The sequence below is a fragment of the Mixophyes fleayi genome, chromosome 6, assembly GCF_038048845.1.
Source record: "Mixophyes fleayi isolate aMixFle1 chromosome 6, aMixFle1.hap1, whole genome shotgun sequence".
In the NCBI taxonomy this organism is placed as follows: domain Eukaryota; kingdom Metazoa; phylum Chordata; class Amphibia; order Anura; family Limnodynastidae; genus Mixophyes; species Mixophyes fleayi.
The window spans coordinates 186,009,508-186,028,452 of record NC_134407.1 but is presented as its reverse complement, the minus strand read 5'-3'; the positions used below and the strand labels follow the sequence as shown (position 1 = coordinate 186,028,452).

General features: G+C 42.7%; 1 protein-coding gene across 3 annotated transcripts in view; it reads left to right on the top strand.

The window, feature by feature from the left end:
• The first annotated feature begins 11,754 nt into the window (after positions 1–11,754).
• Positions 11,755–18,945, top strand: part of PLCG1 (phospholipase C gamma 1) — a 62,908-nt gene continuing 55,717 nt past the window's right edge. For 2 of the 3 annotated variants that reach the window (XM_075177577.1, XM_075177574.1), the window contains exon 1: positions 11,896–12,467. In XM_075177577.1, coding sequence (XP_075033678.1) covers positions 12,254–12,467 — 214 coding nt within the window. In that variant the 5' untranslated portion in view covers positions 11,896–12,253. Of the gene's footprint in view, positions 11,809–11,895; positions 12,468–18,945 lie in introns of those variants that run through there. The other variant, XM_075177576.1, reaches the window with a different exon arrangement.

Sequence of the window (18,945 nt, the reverse complement as noted above, 5' to 3'; positions counted from 1 at the left end):
ATGGTAATTAATTAGTAATAGAATTAAAGTAGGAAATAGAATTAAATAGAATTAAAGTAGGAAATAGAGTGGTATAGAGTTGTAGTGTGGTATAGATAGAGTGGTCCACACAATATAATAATAAAACCCTCAACTGGTCTGAATTCCACCAAACAAGTATCTTGACTGCGTAGTGTGGTGGCCCCGGTACACAATTTGGTACCGAGGCCACAATATAATTAAAAAACCCTCCACGTGTCGGAATTCCACCAAACAAGTATCTGGACTGCATAGTGGGGTGGCCCCGGTACCCAATTTGATACCGGGGCCACAATACCTCCTCCAAACATGCTACAGACAATTCGTCATTGAGAGACCCCAGACAGACAGGGTCGAAGTGTTATTGTTTGACTTTGTAAACCCAAAAAAATGTCCCTGTTGCACTTGCACATAGTCGTGCAATGAAGACTGACTTTTTCATTTAAAGGCACGATCTTTAAAGTGTCAGAAAGAGAGAGAAGACACAGGAGAGGAGAGTTGTAGCTGGGGACCTGGGGTGGAAGCTCCCAGGCTCCCCCAGCATTGCCTGGAAGTCTGAGCGTGGTGACTGAGCCAGGGCAAGGAATGTGTGCCCTGGATGAGGGGGAGAACTCCATGCCACTATAGTGAACCCAAGAGAGAGGGGGACACTGCACATGGAAGAGGCCCTGGAGTGAGGGCTGCTACAAGAGGCATGGTAGCTGTAGTGTCAGATCCTGAGGCTGAGAGTACACAGAGTGACGTGTCAGAGCACAGGAGACATTATCCCCGCAGAGGAGGGATGAGCTGCAGTTGAGAGGTATGTTGTTGAAATAGGACATGCACACTTTAACAAACCAATCATTTCAGCGACAGGGCCTACCAAACAACTTTGACTGAAATGATTGGTTTGTTTGGGCCCCCACACCAAAAAAGCTATTCATCTCTCCCTGTACAGACTAAACAGGCTCTACTGAGGCAAGATGTCGTCCTCATCCTCAACCTCTGATTCCTCTCCCCCTACAGTGTCTACTTCCTCCTCATCACACATTATCAATTCGTCCCCGCTGGACTCCACAACCACAGGTCCCTCTGTAGTATCTGGAGGGCAGTGCTGTACTTCATTGAGGAATTGATTATTCATTTTTATAAACATCATTTTTTCAACGTTGTGAGGAAGCAACCTCCTTCGCCGCTCACTGACCAGGTTCCCCGCTGCACTAAAAACTCTTTCCGAGTACACACTGGAGGGGGGACAACTCAGGTAAAATAGAGCCAGTTTGTACAGGGGCTTCCAAACTGCCTTTTTTTCCTGCCAGTAACAATATGGACTGTCTGACATGTCTACTTGGATGGTGTCAGCAAAGTAATCATCCACAATTTTTTCTATTGTGACAGCATCCAATGCAGCGAGAGTAGACATGTCTGCAATGGTTGGCAGGTCCTTCAGTCCGGACCAGATGTTATCAGCATCCCCGCCAGTGCCTCTTTTGGGAAAACTGAGCTTTTTCCTCGCAGCCATAGATGTGGAAGAAAATGAGGGTGGAGCTGTTGGCATGTCACGGTCCTCTTCAGAGGACAATCTCCTGACCAGCAGGTCTTTGCACCGCTGTAGATTTGTGTCCGCCGGAAACAGAGACACAACATACGCTTTAAACCGAGGATCGAGCACGGTGGCCAGAATGTATTCCTCTGACTTTAAAAGAGTGACCACCCTCGGATCCTGGCAAAGCGTACGAAGGGCTACATCCACAAGAGCTACATGCTTGCTGTAATCGCAATGGCTTACCAGCTCCTCCCTCACTTTCTCCAGCTGCTTCTGCAACAGCCTGATCAGGGGAATGACCTGACTCAAGCTGGCAGTGTCGGAACTGACTTCTCGTGTGGCAAGTTCAAATGGCTGCAGAACCTTGCACAACACGGAAATCAGTCTCCACTGCGCTTGACTCAGGCGCATCCCCACTCCTTTGCCTATGTCGTAGGTGGCTGTGTAGGCCTGAATGGCCTTTTGCTGCTCCTCCATCCTCTGCAGCATATAGAGGGTGGAGTTCCAGCGCGTCACAACCTCTTGTTTGAGGTGATGGCAGGGCAGGTTCAAGCTTTTTTGATGTGCCTCTAGTCTGCGGTAGGCACTGGCTGAATGCCGAAAGTGTCCAGCAATTTTGCGGGCCACCGCAAGCATCTCCTGCACACCCCTGTCACTCTTGAGGTAATGCTGCACCACCAAATTAATGGTGTGGGCAAAACATGGGACGTGCTGGAAATTGCCCATATTTAATGCCCGCACAATGTTACTGGCATTGTCTGACACCACAAATCCCCATGAGAGTCTAAGTGGGGTAAGCCACTGGGAGATAATTTCCCTCATTTTCTCTAATATGTTGTCAGCGTTGTGCCTCTTATTAAAGCCTGTAATGCACAATGTTGCCTGCCTTTGCATGAGCAGCCATTTTGTAGATGCTGCTACTGATGCAGCTGTTGCTGTTGCTGCGGAAGGGGATGCATCTACCCAGTGGGCTGTCACAGTCATATAGTCCTTCGTTTGCCCAGAACCACTTGTCCACATGTCCGTGGTTAAGTGGACAGTGGGTACAACCGCATTTTTAAGAGCACTGAGGACACTTGATCGTACTTCTCTGTACATTTTTGGTATCGCCTGCCTAGTGAAGTGGAATCTCGAGGGGATTTGGTACCGGGGACACAATACCTCCATCAACCCTCTAAATCCCACTCCACTGATGGCGGACACCGGGCGCACGTCTAACACCAACATTGCAGTTACAGCCGCAGTTATACGCTTTGCAATAGGGTGACTACTATCGTATTTGGTGGTCATGGCAAACGACTGTTGGACGGTCAATTGTTTGGTGAAAGACTTAGCGGTCTTACGACTTCCCCTCTGGGAAGATGACCGACTAACAGCAGCAACAGCAGCAGTGGCAGTAGTAGGCGTACCGCTGCAGGATTCCTCGGATGAATCCCGTATTGAGGAGGACTCAGTCTGGCTGCTGACTTGGGCTGCAGGACTGAATCTGATGGAGATTGTGGAGGAAGTTGACGAGGAGGGTGTTGCTGGTGTGTATCCAACTGGACCACGGGATTTAGGTGTCCCTGTACCGATGAGGGTCCTAGCCCCAGTTCCTGAACTAACCACTGAACTATGAAGGTTATTCAGGTGATGTATAAGGGAGGATGTTCCTAGGTGGGCAAGATCCTTACCCCTGCTTATTTGAGCTTTACATAAGCTACATATTGCCATACATTGGTTGTCTGGATTTGGATAAAAATAACTCCAGACCGAAGAGGTGCATTTTTTGGTCTTCTGACCAGGCATGACGATGGGCTTTTTCATCCCATGGACATCAGCTGTTTCCCCCCCTGGTGCCTCATTTACAATAACCACATCACCATCCTCATCATCAAGTTCCTCCACAGCGCCAGCTACATCATCAATAGCCTCCTCCCGAGCCACCTCTTCCCGTACAGTGATGGGAAGGTCAGGCTTGACAACCACCAACACCCTTGGACTCGCCTTGGGGATTTGTGATAATTTCTCTTTAGAAGGCAGAGTTGTTTGCTGTTTTGTTGCTGACAGCATAACTCTCTTCAATTTTTTGTAGGGGGGGGGAGGAGGAGGAGGGCTAAGATCCGTGGGTGAAGCTGAACCACTAGTCATGAACACGGGCCAGGGCCTAAGCCGTTCCTTGCCACTCCGTGTCGTAAATGGCATATTGGCAACTTTACGTTTCTCCTCAGATGATTTTAAGTTTCTCTTTTTGCTACTTTTTCTTAACTTGGGCTTTTTGGATTTTACATGCCCGGTACTACGAGATTGGGCATCGGGCTTGGAAGACGACGTTGATGGCATTTCATCGTCTATGTCATGACTAGTGGCAGCAGCTTCAGCATTAGGAGGAAGTGGGTCTTGATCTTTCCCTACTTTATCCTCCAAATTTTTGGTCTCCATTATATGTAGCACAAGATACTGCAGAATGTGTGAACTTGGTAATATTGCAGTACCAATGGACTTATACTGCTGGATTGGTTTTGCAAATTTGGTTATAATTATTATTTTTTATTTTTTTTTTAAATTTTTTATTTTTTTTTACTTTTTTCTTATTTTTAAAAAACTTGGGAATAGTGGGGAAATAACTATGCCCTTAGAAGCACAGAGCACAGGACACAGCACCACTGGACTGAACAGGACACGGCACAGGACCCAGCAGCACTACGGAACTCAGCAGGACAGAGCACAGGACACAGCACCACTGGACTGATACTGCAGAATGTGTGAACTTGGTAATATTGCAGTACCAATGGACTTATAATGCTGGATTGGTTTTGCAAATTTGGTTATAATTATTATATATTTATTTTTTTTTTAAATTTTTTTTTTTTTTTTACTTTTTTTTTATTTTTTAAAAACTTGGGAATAATGGGGAAATAACTATGCCCTTAGAAGCACAGAGCACAGGACACAGCACCACTGGACTGAACAGGACACGGCACAGGACCCAGCAGCACTACGGAACTCAGCAGGACAGAGCACAGGACACAGCACCACTGGACTGATACTGCAGAATGTGTAAACTTTGTAATATTGCAGTACCACTGGACTTTTACTGCTGAATGTGTGAACTTGGTAATATTGCAGTACCAATGGGCTTATACTGCAGGATTGGTTGTGAAAATTTTGTGGTAATTAAAAAATATTAAAGTAGTTTTTGGTATTTTTTAAAAAAACTTTTTTTTATTTTTTTAAACACAGGGGAATATTGGGGAAATAACTATGCCCTTAGAAGCACAGAGCACAGGACACAGCACCACTGGACTGAACAGGACACAGCACAGGACCCAGCAGCACCACTGACCTCAGAAGGACAGAGCACAGCACACAGCACCACTGGACTGATACTGCAGAACACAGCACAGCACAGCACAGCACAGCACAGCACAGCACAGCACTAAACAGCACAGCACAGCACAGCACTAAACAGCACAGAACTAAACAGCACAGAACTAAACAGCACAGAACTAAACAGCACAGAGGACCACCTAACACACCCTCCCTCTACCCTGATCAATGCCCGAGTGAAGATGGCGGCGACTAGCGGGGAATTTATAGGATCCGAGTATCGCGAGATCCGACAACGGGATTATGAGTCAGAGCCTCAGTTTCACTTTTGAATTTGGCGCCAATACCCGGATCTGTCTCGGATCCGACTCGGATCCGCAACGTTCGGGTGGGCTCGGATTTCAGAAATCCGAGCGCGCTCATCCCTATTTTAAATATACGGAAGGGATTAGTGAAGTTTATATTTTGTTTGCTCATTAAAGTGCCAGCGCAGTGTTCAAATTCAGGATGACAATGAACTGATCATGATTATTATGTTATTTGTGGATTCTAATCGTGCAGAAACTGGACTTTAGCTCTGTGTACCTGTTGATCATAGTATCCATTGTTCTTCCTATATAGATTATCTACAAGGAGGACACATTTAGACAGTAGGCCTAGAACAAAGATTACAATAGTGCGCCCCTGTCACATGCCAGACTTACCAGTGTACGGCTCGCATCTTGTTTTCTTCCTTGAGCACCGCCGGGTCTACCCCTCTCCCGTGCTGTATTACTGTGCTTGCATTACTGTCTGGATTGACTTCCCTGCTTTTCCATTCTCCATTACACTCTACATTGTTCTGTGCTGGTATACATTCAGATCACTGCCCCGCATACGATCTATGCTTAAGAGCCACCCAGAGGCCAGGACCTGTGTTGGGCATTCAAGGCCGGTGCCACTATTAGGCAGCTTTAGGCAGCAGCTTAGGGCGCCAGGCTCTGGGGGGCAGCTCTGTGGCTGGGTAACACATTAATGATGTCCCTGAATGATATATTGTTAGTTAAATTAATGCTGACAGCCATGGCCATAACGGGGGTGGTGCGGGCTGTGCGATAGCTCAGGGCACAATGCCCACTCGCTATCTGCCCATGCTGCAGACCCCTAGGTATATACAAAAGTGGTGCTGCCACAGGGCTGTTAGTGGAGAGGAGATGACAAGAAGAGAAAATAATAAGATAAGGTGGCTGGGGAAATTGGGGGAGGGGGGCTAAGAATAGGTGGCTGAAGAAAATGAGGGTAGATGTGACTGCAGAAAACCGAGGAGAAGTGACGCTGAAGAAAATGGTGGGTGAGGGGTGCTACTTGCCCACTATTTTTGCACTATGTGATAAAAAAGCTGGTTGGCAAGGGGTCATGTGAGAGGAAAGTTGTTTGGCAGGAAGGCATGTTTGAGAAAAGCTGGTGGGCATGGGGGGGCATTTGAGAAAAAGCTGGTAGATAGGGGGCATTTGAGAGAAAAGCTGGTGGGCAAGGGGGCATGTGAGAAAAGATGGTGGAATGGGGTGGCATTTGTGACAAAAGCTGTTGGGCAGGGGGTGATATATGTGAGAATAACTGGTAGGCAGATGGGCATGTGTGAGAATAGCTGGTGGAGAGAAGGACATGTCTGAGAATAGCTAAGGGCAGAGGGGGCATGTGTGAGAATAAGTGGTGTACAGGGGGCAGGTGTGAGAACAGTGCATGTGTGACAAAAGCTGGTGGGCATATGTGAGAATAGCTGGTGGGCAGGGGGCATGTGTGAGAATAGCTGGTGGGCAGATGGGCATGTATGAGAAAAGCTGGTGGGCAGGAGGTATGTGTGAAAAAAGTTGTTGGGCAGACATGGGACATGTCAGTGTGTAACAGGTCTGTGATGTGCGGGTTTTTTTTGCTTTGTTCTGAAATCTGACATTTGGAGCCTCCCCTCTAGAAATTGTGCATTTGCTCCTGGGCAGCAGTGGAGCTTGGACTGCATTCTGCATCACACATCAGTGAATCTGAACTGTAGCCTTGCTGAGGTAAGATTTATATTTATTTTATTGTTCAAATGTCAACTGAGTGAAGGGCTAAGTAGTGGGTATTGGGCAGTAGGCCAAAGTTTTTCCTAGGGGGCAGAGCAACCTTGCACTGGCCCTGGGAGCATGTAACAAAGTCCATATGTCATGTGGGCAGGCCCGGCGCTCCCATTAGGCAAGGTTAGGCACTTGCCTAGGGCGCCGGGCTCTGGAGGGCGCCTGGAGGGCGCCACAGAATTCTAAAATACTTTAAAACTGTGCGGCGACCGCTGACCATACCTGTCACGGCCGCCGCACAGCATTCAGATGGACGGGGAGGGGGGAAGAGGCTATTTTGTCACCACCGCCGCCTCTCTGCTCCGTCTCCTCCCCTCCACTCACTAGTGTCAGTGAGTGGAGGGGAGGAGACAGAGCAGAGAGGCGGCGGTGGTGAGACAAGGTAAGGAGAGGAGGGAGGAGGGAGGAGGGAGGAGGGCGGCGATTTTTGCGTGGGGGGGGCGCCACTTTTTTAAAAATGCCTAGGGCGCCGTGGACCCTAGCACCGGCCCTGCATGTGGGAGTCCCTGGTGAACACTGGCATCACGTTACACTCCACACCCTGGATGTGGGTAGTGCCAACTTAAGCCATACTTGCCTACTTTCAGGCAGGGAGGTTCGGGAGATCCCGGGCAGGGGGTGTGACTAGAGGATGGGAGGGGGCATGGCCAATCTGGTCATTTTCTCTCCCACAAAGAAAATGTCGTTTTGGCGCAGGGGCGGGGCCAAAATTACGCGATTCACCGCAAATCACGTTATTTTGGCCAGGAAATTGCTGGATGTGGGAAACTTGCCTGTTCTCCCGGGAGTTCGTGAGTCTTCCGGACATTCCGGGAGACTTGGCAAGTATGACTTAAGCTAGTTCAGGATCCCTCTCTCGGTATGCTACTGATAGCCTCATACCAATTAGCTTTGACCAGTGTTATGGATATGATTAAAATTTGGGGGTTAAATCAGATTAAGAATTTAGGCTCTGTCTAAGCAAATACCTCCCAACATTATAGATTGGAAGATTGGGACAAATCACACCAAGTTCCACACTAAATCTCGCTTATTTCTAGTTTTTGGCCACAAAATCAATACTGTTGACAGTTATGTAAGAATATTATTTACCAATATCAGTTAGAACATTGTCTCAAAAATATGGAAGGAGCATCAGCAGCCTGTAATTGAGTGCATAGGTAATATTTTTATTTTTACACTGTAAAATCAAGTTAACAATAATCAATGTATCCTGGTTCATATCAGCAAATTTTAATGTTGAGGTCCAGTGGACCTTAAAAAACTTCACATCTAAAGGGTCTAATTCTATATTTAACATTAGTGTTGGGGATTGAGTTTTTACTGTGCATTTGACAAGGGCCAAGTCACCTTTTTTTTTTAAGTCATTCTTTATCTCTCGCTTGTCTGTGACTCAGGTTTTGAAATGGGTGGGGATACAACATTCTGTAGCCAATCACAGCACAACTGAGTATTTCAGGAGACGAGTGTGCTGATCTTGTGAGAGGCAGTGACCTGCCCACTCATTATGTTAGAGAGGACAAGCTGCATGTAACAGGGACAGTGGCATAAAATGAGGAAGGGAATGGAGGCTACAGATGAATAATTCAGTAGTGGAAGGAGCAGGGTCCAGCAGCAGAGTAGTAATATGAGGCTCCTGTTTCACTTATGCAAAAAGATTGTATGTTTATATCATACTTGCCTTCCTTTATGGAATATCCGGGAGACTCCTGAATCCCGTGGCATAAATGCAGCAAATAACAACATTTAATGGCAGGGGCAGGGGCCACGCCTTCACACTACTTGTCACTTGATCCCCCCCTCCCCTGTGATCTCCTGGAGGGAACACTCAGAAAGTTGGCAAATATGCTCTATATGAAATAAAGTTAATACCATACTTGCCAACTTTTAAATGTTGGCCTCCAGGAGAACGGGGGAGAGGTGGACGTGTGGGGACAGGCCTTGATGAATCATGTCATTTGGGCCACCAAAATGACGCGATTCTCCGAGAATTACGTTATGGGGGCTCCGAATCTTGCCCACTTCACTAGGAAGTGGGTAGATGCGGGAGGATGTCCTACTCTCCTGGGAGTCCATTAGACCTACCTGAATTTCGTGAGTCTCCCGGACATTTCGGGAGAGTTGGTAAGTATGGTTAATACATACAACTTGATCTTCTTTAAACTATTTTTGGGCATTTAGTGATAATACTCATATAAACAGCAAATCTTTAATTACTGTTTCCATTTAAATGTGTTATCTTAAGGTAAAACGTGCAGTTATCCCCATTATTATTTCGAAATATTATTGATAACGAGCTTTGCCGAGTGTTGATACGATATAATATAGACTGCAGCAACAAGATACATACCTACATTTTGAACCTCATCTATGGGAAATTCTGGAAGAGATACAAAAAAGACAGATGCAGATGGCGTGATGACATCATCATGCCATCACGGCCTCATTCACACTGTGAACGCATCATGGTGCAGTGGGGACATGGTGACATGAATCTTGTCACCAGGAAGACTGATGACGCGAAATGCAACATCAATGCCCCGCCCAAGCAAGATGTGGGAGGGTGGCCTCCTATTCCGGGAGTCAGGGAGAACTCCCTGAAATTCTAGGCAACTATGCATTACAAGGAATACCAAGGATGCAAAAACAGAGACTCCAGCCAAAAATCAGGCACAACTTACACTTCTGATTTAACTGCTGCCACAAAGCACTATAGTGTGCAAACTAGTGGTGACTGTAGTAGTACTGTGTTCCCTGCAATCCAGCCAATCAGTGTGCATTTTAAGATCTAAATTAACCCACTGTTGGCTGCTGTGAGGAAAAGCGCTGTGGATTATTTTTGCTGTAAACGATGTTTCTGCAGAATGAATTCAAACTAATGAGTAAATTAAGAGGAAATGACGATGTGATGATGAGATTAGCAGTGTAGATCCTGGGGTGGGACCTGTAGTGGTGACAGGATCCCAGAGTAGGGCCAGATCAGCCACGTAATATCAGGACACATGAAATGCACCATCTGCATCGCTTCAGTTGCATTGCAGTCTAGATGCATGCTGCATAGTAAACAGTGCATATAAGCAGCGGCATCATAATCATCAGCATTTATTTATATAGCGGCACTGATTCCGCAGCGCTGTACAGAGAACTTTTTCACATCAGTCATGAATTAATTGCAAATTACAAGTCATGCAGTAGATATTTCAGATATGTCCAAATTAGGGCCTGTAGACAAGCCATTGGATGTTACTAATAGTGCTTTTATACAAAACTATCACATGTAGTTGTTTTTTGTTTTTTTTTAGATGGGGGTTTAGGGAATTGTCTGGACCATGCCTTGCTCAACCCTTTTGAACTAAGCATTCAAACAATGTAAAAATGTAACTATGTGCTAATAGATTAACTGCTAATATTTCTGGTGGTATGCCAGCCACACCTGAACACATGAACCAGGAGTCTCCTCATATGGATTTCTCATTTATTAATACTCCTGTGACACATTAATCCTATGGGCATTATACCTGATAGCTTTGTCATTAGTTCACCCTGCATACATAGGTGTGACCTCTCACAAACTATTATTTTGGATCTAATATTACTTTGTTTTTTCCTTTTCTTCATTTCTATTTTAAAGTATAATATTATATTTGTACGAGAAGTCTTTTCTCCTTTGTACATCTGCTAGTGAGGTGGAGATACTCCTCTGTATACACACCCTTCCTTAAATTATTTTCATGTTGAAAATATAAGAAATAGAGCTATAAAATGACTAATGGAAACATGTTTTTACAAATGTATATAGTTGACAGAGTTCTCTAATAATATACAACCCTCATTGTACTATATTTATATTGGTGCAGCACAGTGGCTAAGTGGTTAGCACTTCTGCCTTACAGCACTGGGGTCATGAGTTCAATTCCAAACCATTGGCCTTATCTGTGAGGAGTTTGTATGTTCTCCCTGTGTTTGCGTGGGTTTCCTCTGGGTGCTCTGGTTTCCTCCCACACTCTACTGGTAGGTTAATTGGCTGCTAACAAATTGACTATAGTCTGTGTGTGTGTGTGTGTTAAGGAATTTAGACTGCAAGCCCCAATGGAGCAGGAACTAATGTGAGTGAGTTCCCTGTACAGCGCTGTGGAATTAGTGGCGCTATATAAATAAATAGTGATGATTATTTATATAGCAAGATATATCTTTAGCTTATCTTAATGATATATTCCCCCTCCCCCCTGTACAAATTTCTTGATGTAACAGTTCTTAAATGTTGTGCCTTTTCCTCAGTCATTCATTTGTAAACTCGTCTGATGAAGGGGCCTCTGTGCTCTGAAAGCTAGCAAATATAATCATTTTTTTTGGTTAGCCAATAAAGGTATCACTCCTATAATACTTTTGTCATTTTTGACACAAAAGTATTCAACAGTATTTTTCTGACTAACACGGTACTGCAATAATAATAATATTTATTTATTTTTGCTACACATTTTACTATATTTATACATTATTTTTGAAGTATTTACTAACAGTGACTTCAATTTTCCTTATCCATTTCTACCCTCAATGTTAATACTGAGAAGAATTGTGCACTTTGTCAGGACAGCAGCTGACCTTCCAGTTAGACAGCACTTTATCAGAGTAGATCCATCAGGTAGGAGCTGCAGTGTGCTCAGTTTAGGGGGACATCTATCCCAGCACTATCCCCTCTCCATAGACCAGCAGCCACTAACTTGGAAGGGCAGCTCATATCCCTTTAAGAGGCAGTCCCAGGATAGAGGGGGGTGGGGAGTCCTGGCTCCAGTTACTCTGTCTTTAATCCCACTGGAATCTCTATGAATTCATGTTAACCAGGACACCGCAAGGAGCCACTGGGTGGGTATATGCCGATTGCAAACTGTTATCCCCCCTTATGAAACATTCGCCATCTTTGAAAATCCCTGCACCTACTTGTGTGCGCTGCAGATGTTTGTTAGGGGCAGGAGAGCTGCCAGGAGTCTGCAGCAGGGTAAGACACGCTTCCTCAGTGTGCTGCTGCGTGCAGATCATGTTCCTGTGATCAGTGTATGCAGAGGAGGTGGGGAGAAGAGGAGGTGGTGAAGAGTAAGGAGGAGGGAGATTTTTAGCTCAGTCTCAGTTGGCAACAATAGAGAGGGCTGGAAATCTTTCACTAACCCCCCTCCTCACAGCAGTCTCTGGTTTGATATTGCAGGCAGCAAAAAAAAAAAACCACTTGCAGGATTGCATTGTCCTCTGATGGCCGGAAAAGCCTCTGATTTGGAGTGTGGACTCTGATTCCTAGTGGATCTGTGGAAGGAGGATGATGGAGGCAGGGGCTCTGTTGAATGGCTTTGCCCCCTGTGGGCAGAGTGAAGCTGAGTTGACCCATCTATGTAGGAGCCTAGAGGTTGGCACAGTAATGACTCTCTTTTACTCCAAGAAGTCTCAGAAACCAGAGAGAAGGACCTTCCAGGTGAAGCTGGAGACAAGACAAGTTACATGGAGCAGGGGGGCAGACAAAGTGGAAGGGGCAGGTAAGACATGCTTGGGTGTTCGTTTACTATTAATATGTTCCTGTGAGTGTCTGATGTATCAGATGATTATTACATGTATATTATAAACGGTATCTAAATGGTTACATGATGTGTAGACAGTGTGACAAAACAAAGATTGTATTTGGAAAACTATACATCTCTTCTTGAAACGCAAACTAGTCTCATTAACTCCTGCTTATATGCAGACATGTGTACTACATTTATTAGTGTGTGTGTGTGTGTATATATATATATATATATATATATATATATATATATATATATAATAAAAGACTTTTCACTGCAAAGCATCTTGGGTCATTAAGGCCTTCCTGAGAGAATGGATACATTAAGGCCATGTTCCAAGTTATTCTATACTGTAAATAACAGATATTCCCCCAAAGCCCTAAAATACATTGTTTTTCTATGTGTATAGGATATTCCTGTGGTGTTGGCATAACAAAAATATGTACTGTGTATGTGGTGTGTGTGTGTGTGTATATATATATATATATATAATATATGTGTGTGTGATAAAGCATACATTGCATCTGTGGTTCTACAAATATTCTCCTCCTCATCTCATTACATCTTTACAATACTGCTGTCGTATGTAAGGTTCTTCCATCTCTTTAATTCTTATCATTGTGTAGACCTATATCCTTGTGCAGTGTGGTTAGTCTACCCCCTGGTCAGTTCATTGGGTGATTGTATGTTTGTTACTGGACAAGCTGTAGAATTATTGGAGTCTGGGTTCCATACCGGTCAGATTCTTGTATCTGATCATGGTGGAAATGTACACTGCGAGTCTCTAGCAGTTCTGGGAATAGCTCTATATTTCCCCCCGTCTATTTGTGGCTTCCAGGTGTATCCTGGATGTTATTGTCCTATTTCCACCCCTCCATTAACCCATACAATACCGGCTAAGCGGATATCGTCTAGGCCTCTTATTATTGCACAGCCTGGAAACATGTTTCCAGAGCTCGTCTTCTGGGTAGTTAATTAACCCATCTGCTTCTCCACTAGCACAGTGTATAATATAATATTACATACAAAGATGAATGCCTGTTTTATCGAATATCGGCAAATAATTTACTAGGATTGCACAGATCCTATTTGCTGACAAGAGCAGCTGCTGTACCTACCAGGAGATAATATTTTAGAAGTACAGAATAGTTTTCCTGGAGCCTCTGCCCAGCTCAGGTGACCAACAAGTTCCACCAAAGAGAACAACTGTTCCCATCATGTTCCATCGGATGTTTGGGTAGATCATGTGGTCTTAAACAGCAATACTATAGTCCATCATGCTAAATAGATGTAAACACTCTGAGATACTTTACAATTTCATATGATAATATATTTCAAGTAACCTTTTTTTCCTTGTTCCAGTTTGTCTGAGAATCATTTGCCAGCTGCACTCTTGTTTAATGGATCTGTCAGTTCTAAGGGAATGTCTTTCAGGAAGACAGGAGGTTGTTAATACTCTGGAGTTAAATAAAAGCCGTGATAACCAGTCTACTTTTAGTACTTATCCCGTAATATGGATATTAGATATTTTAGCATACAGAATAAAAGCAACTATTTCACTACACACAACATTCTGTTGAGATTAGGGGACTTGAATTCAGGTTTGGGTCAAGGTTTATTGTTATAAACATCCATTGTGAACATGTACACAGTTACTCTTATTTTTTTTTTACATTTTGTACTGTATGCAGTTATTGGTTTTTATTGTATTCATAGTGCATTTGTGTCCCACTGTTTTATTACCGGTTTTCCTCACTGTGGCATGGCAATCTATTCCTTCAGTGTGGTTTAAAATATAGAAAGCCATGACATTTCTAGATGTATGAACTACAATTCCTGCATTGTGCCCTCTGATTGTCTTATTTTGGCAATGGCATCATTTGACACGGCGTCAATCACTAGACAGGAGATGTTGCTTTCAGTAATCAGATTACAGAGCTGCACGTTACATATTCTCCTGGTTACCAGCCTGCTCTGTGATCACTTAGTACATATCTGCGCCGTTAAAAAAAAAAACAAACAAAAAACTATTGCAAGTAAAACTGGCCACACACAAAATAAATATATATATATATTTTTTTTTTCCTTAACATGTTTTTCACAACTTAATTAGTAGATTTTATTAGTTTGAATGTCTTTTGCACTTGTTTAGCTTTTTGTTGTCAAACATTAGGGAGGTGGCGTGGCAAAAATAAACATATTTATGCACATTTTAAGAAGGCATTTGCATTTTAGGAACCTGTCTTGACGTTTTCTAGAAACTAGGGAAGGAATATATCCGTAGAGTAAGAAAAGCTTCGGTACCAAGTATTTCAAGTGTAGTTTTGCTCAAACTTTTTTTAGTTAGAAGTTCTCATCTTGGCAAAGAAACATAAAAATTACAATGTATGAAAAAAACTGAACATATTGTAACATATCAATGGATAATATATATTGCATATGTAAGCAATAAACTGTGTAATACCTGCTTAGCTGGCTCGGTAATAAACATTAATAATGAAACTATTGCTCCCGACCAGTTTATTTTAAAAATGGTCATTTTATGAGAAAACCAAGACATGCTTTATTAATACCAAATTAAGAGAATTATAGAGCATTTTAAATGACAATATTTCTAAATTTTAGGTGATGTAAGCTGAAAACCTTTTTTGAAGAGGTCTTTTGTCTAAGAACACACCGAACTTTCAAAAAATGTTCAAATGCCAAAAGGAAGGGAATAAATCACAGAATTAAATATAAAAATATATTCTATATTAATTATCTTGCCAGGCCTTTAAAATGTAAAGATTCACTTTGGGGCATTTATAAACCCTAGGAAAGTATGGGAAACTGGTTCTGTAACCCATAGCAATGTTTGTTTCACTTTTGTGGAGAAATGACATTGAGGGCTAGATTTACTAAACTGCGGGTTTGAAAAAGTGGAGATGTTGCCTATAGCAACCAGTCAGATTCTAGTTTATTTATTTAGTACATTCTACAAAATGACAGCTAGAATCTGATTGGTTGCTGATCTCCACTTTTTCAAACCCACAGTTTAGTAAATATACCCCCTAGTATGCAGTTGGATACTGCAGGTTACCAGTTTCAATAAAGTCCCGTCACTGAATTAAGTACTTAGATTTACATTCGCATTTTTATTATTTGAAAAATAACATTTATGTATCTAAGCAAAATTGCAGTCTAACAATGCAGGCATGTATATTGCTTCCAGAAGTGAAAATGACATAAGCAATATTATAACGGGCACAAATCCTGCTCTACTTTAAAGTGAAAAAAGGGTTAGGATTTGGTCCTGTATTCTCCAGAATGTTTTGAAAACATATTACTTCAGAAAATCTGATTCAGTGTATCTATAGTTTTGAGCTCCAAAGTAATCTAAAAAAGATAAAAGGGAGAAAACATTAGAGAGAAGCCCCTTCAAACAATTTGTTAATGGCAGGGAGGCCTGTGGCGTTCACGTGCCTTATAGAGAGCAATTAGTGCCTTAGTTTGTACAGTAGTTTTTAAGGTGTGGTTGACTGTTATCACTCTTCATCTCCTGTTTGTCTGTGTGTACTCTGCTTTAAAGTGGGCGATGATGGAATACTTTTTAGCCAATCGGATCATTGGAATGGCCAGAGTGACGGGAGACGAGAGTGTTGATCTTATGAGAGGCAGTGACCTGTCCAATTGTGTGATTGTTAGTGCGGACAGCACTGCCTGTGACAGGGGCAGTGTGATCATGTGAGGAGGGTAATGGAGGCAGACAGGAAGCAACAGACTGAAGATTGTCTAATGAAAGGAGCTAGTTCCCCCAACAGCACAGAGTGCTGTGAGTCTCCTGTAACATTGATGCAGGAGGATATCGGCATCAAATGGACCTCTGTGGGAAATTAAAGCCGTCTATCTAATTTGTTAAATTATTTATGTTTCTCATGCATTATCAGTGTTTCACTCATTTAAAAACAGCCCATCTAGAACATATGATGACTTTTACACATGTATTTTAGAATTTGATTAGGAGTTATTTTATATAAAAGTGTCAGAGGCATTGCAGAATGGAAGATATATAGAATGTGTGAGAAGGGAGACTCTTACCTCAATGCAGCAAGCTTCCTGTCTGTAAATGCGTTGAAGAATTTTAGTAAAACTATAACTCGCCCTCTGCACTGCAAATGTAAATATAATGCCAATTTCTGTTAAGGGATTGGAACATTTTGTTAATGATTTTAGTAGTTTTTGTTTATTGTTGGGTAACTTCTCTTTTCCAAAATAAGTTTGTTTTTGCTTTTCCCAGCTTCAGTCACTATTTTTTGTTTTTAGGTTTTATTTACTTGGAAAATACAGAAGTATTACAGACAATTCATGTCTTTTGTAGAACGGCCGTTGTGTATTTGAATTGCATATGAAAAGATAATGAGCTGTGGGTTTGCCATACTACAGCTTCTATGTACAACTTGGACTTTTGTTCCAGATGTGTGAAGACGAATTCAAACTTTATTTTTGTTCCTGTCTCTGTTATGGAAACATGGGCCTTTCTGAATGTCAGGGTCCTAAGAAAGAATTTGTGATATGTCGCTGCTGAAATCTATATACTAAAGTATAATAGCAACGCTAAATAGTTTGATTTTGGCAAGGACCTGTTGATAACATGTACTTTTGGTGCATTGGGTCAATTGTACAGCGCTACGGAATTTGCTGGTGCTATAATAATTAAATATTGATTATGAGGATTGGGGGAATTTCAGAAAACTAGTACACAAGAAAAATGTATTGTAACTCCGAGCAAGCAGTCACAATCATAATGCATAGTCGTTGATATTGCATTTCCTTCCAAACATCATAAACTAGTATGCTAATGGCTGGTGTGTACGTAGGGTGCTTGTGTATATATACCCAGGGTAGGAAATGACAGTGATTGCTAAGGTTTTTACACTATAATGGAAATATTTTCTCTAAACAAGTTAATCTGACTTTTTTTTTTTTTTTTTTTTGTCATCATCCGCAGGCCTGTCCTTTTTATAAACACAAAGTGCTACCATGCCACGGAATCTTACTTTAAATGTTCTTACAGCTCTATGTAAGTGTATGTATAAAACATATTGTAATGTACACCAATAACATTCTGCCACAGAACGCAGTGAATAAATGGTGTATTATCCCGCCATCTGACATTTAGCAAAATCTTTCTGTTTACCCAACAAAGTTGTTGGTTTCTGGGTATTTTGGAAATACAGATATTTCTCTGTGTCGGTTACTTTCGGCTTGTGTGCCTGACGAGGCAAATTGGCAGCTACTGAGAAATTGCACACTGTCCCTTTCGGCTGGGGGTGCTGCCTTTCCTGATGGGATCGTTTCTGCTAGTGTGCTGTGACCCTATAAAGGGCTAATTTTTATTCAAGGAACATGGCATGTTTTCATACTGTTTCTGAGTGGCCAACTGTAAAACAAGAAACATTTTAAAGTTGCACAACCGTCTAAACAGCCGAAAATTTCGGGGTCAGGGGGGAGATTAGAGCTTGCAGAACTTGCGATTGTTCCTTTCTCTTCCAAAGCACACTTCTCCCGTCGGACCGCCGTCATTTTAAAGAGGCAAACGCAATTGCTTGCTTTTTCTATATCAAAGAAACAAAGGGTGTACATTATTCCATTGACTCCTATTTTAATACATAAGGATATTAGAAGTCACCAAGGAGTTCTGTGTCCGTATAAAAAGCATAAGACATCTGGTTGTGCAGCACGGTGCCTTAGTGGTTAGCACTTCTGCTTCACAGCACTGGGGGTCATGAGTTTGATTCCCGACAATGGCCTTATCTGTGTGGAGTTTGTTTGTTCTCCGGGTGCTTCAGTTTCCTCCAGGTGCTCTGGTTTCCTCCCACACTCCAAAAGCATACTGGTAGGTTACTTGGCTGCTATCAAATTGACTCTAGTCTCTCCCTCTCTGTGTGTGTGTGTGTGTGTGTGTGTGTGTGTGTGTGTGTGTGTGTGTGTGTGTGTATGTTAGAGAATTTGTAAGCTCCAATGGGGCAGGGACTGATGTGAGTTGTCTGTACAGCGCTGCGGAATTAGTGGCGCTATATAAATAGATGATGACGATGACTCTGGTGATCATTAATAGCCTTTTGATTTGAGATACGGGGTTCATTATTCCTTAACATTTTTAAATTTTAAACAAAGCCAGGTTGGTTGTATGAAGTGATTCTCCTATTCATGTGTTTTTACCTTCATTAAGACTTACACATTCCATCACGGAACCCTTCCACAATGAGTCTCATGACACAAGTGACCTCACTGCTCATCAAATATAAACTATTTTACAACAGTGATATCACTGCACTTCAACTGTCAGGTTATATTTGACATGATTTTTTTTATTTTGATTTATTCATGTCACTTGTGTCCCTTTGAGTTTTGGTAATGTGTCCAGGTGTGTTAATGGGCAGTTCTCGCCTACTCCCAGCAGAAGCAGACA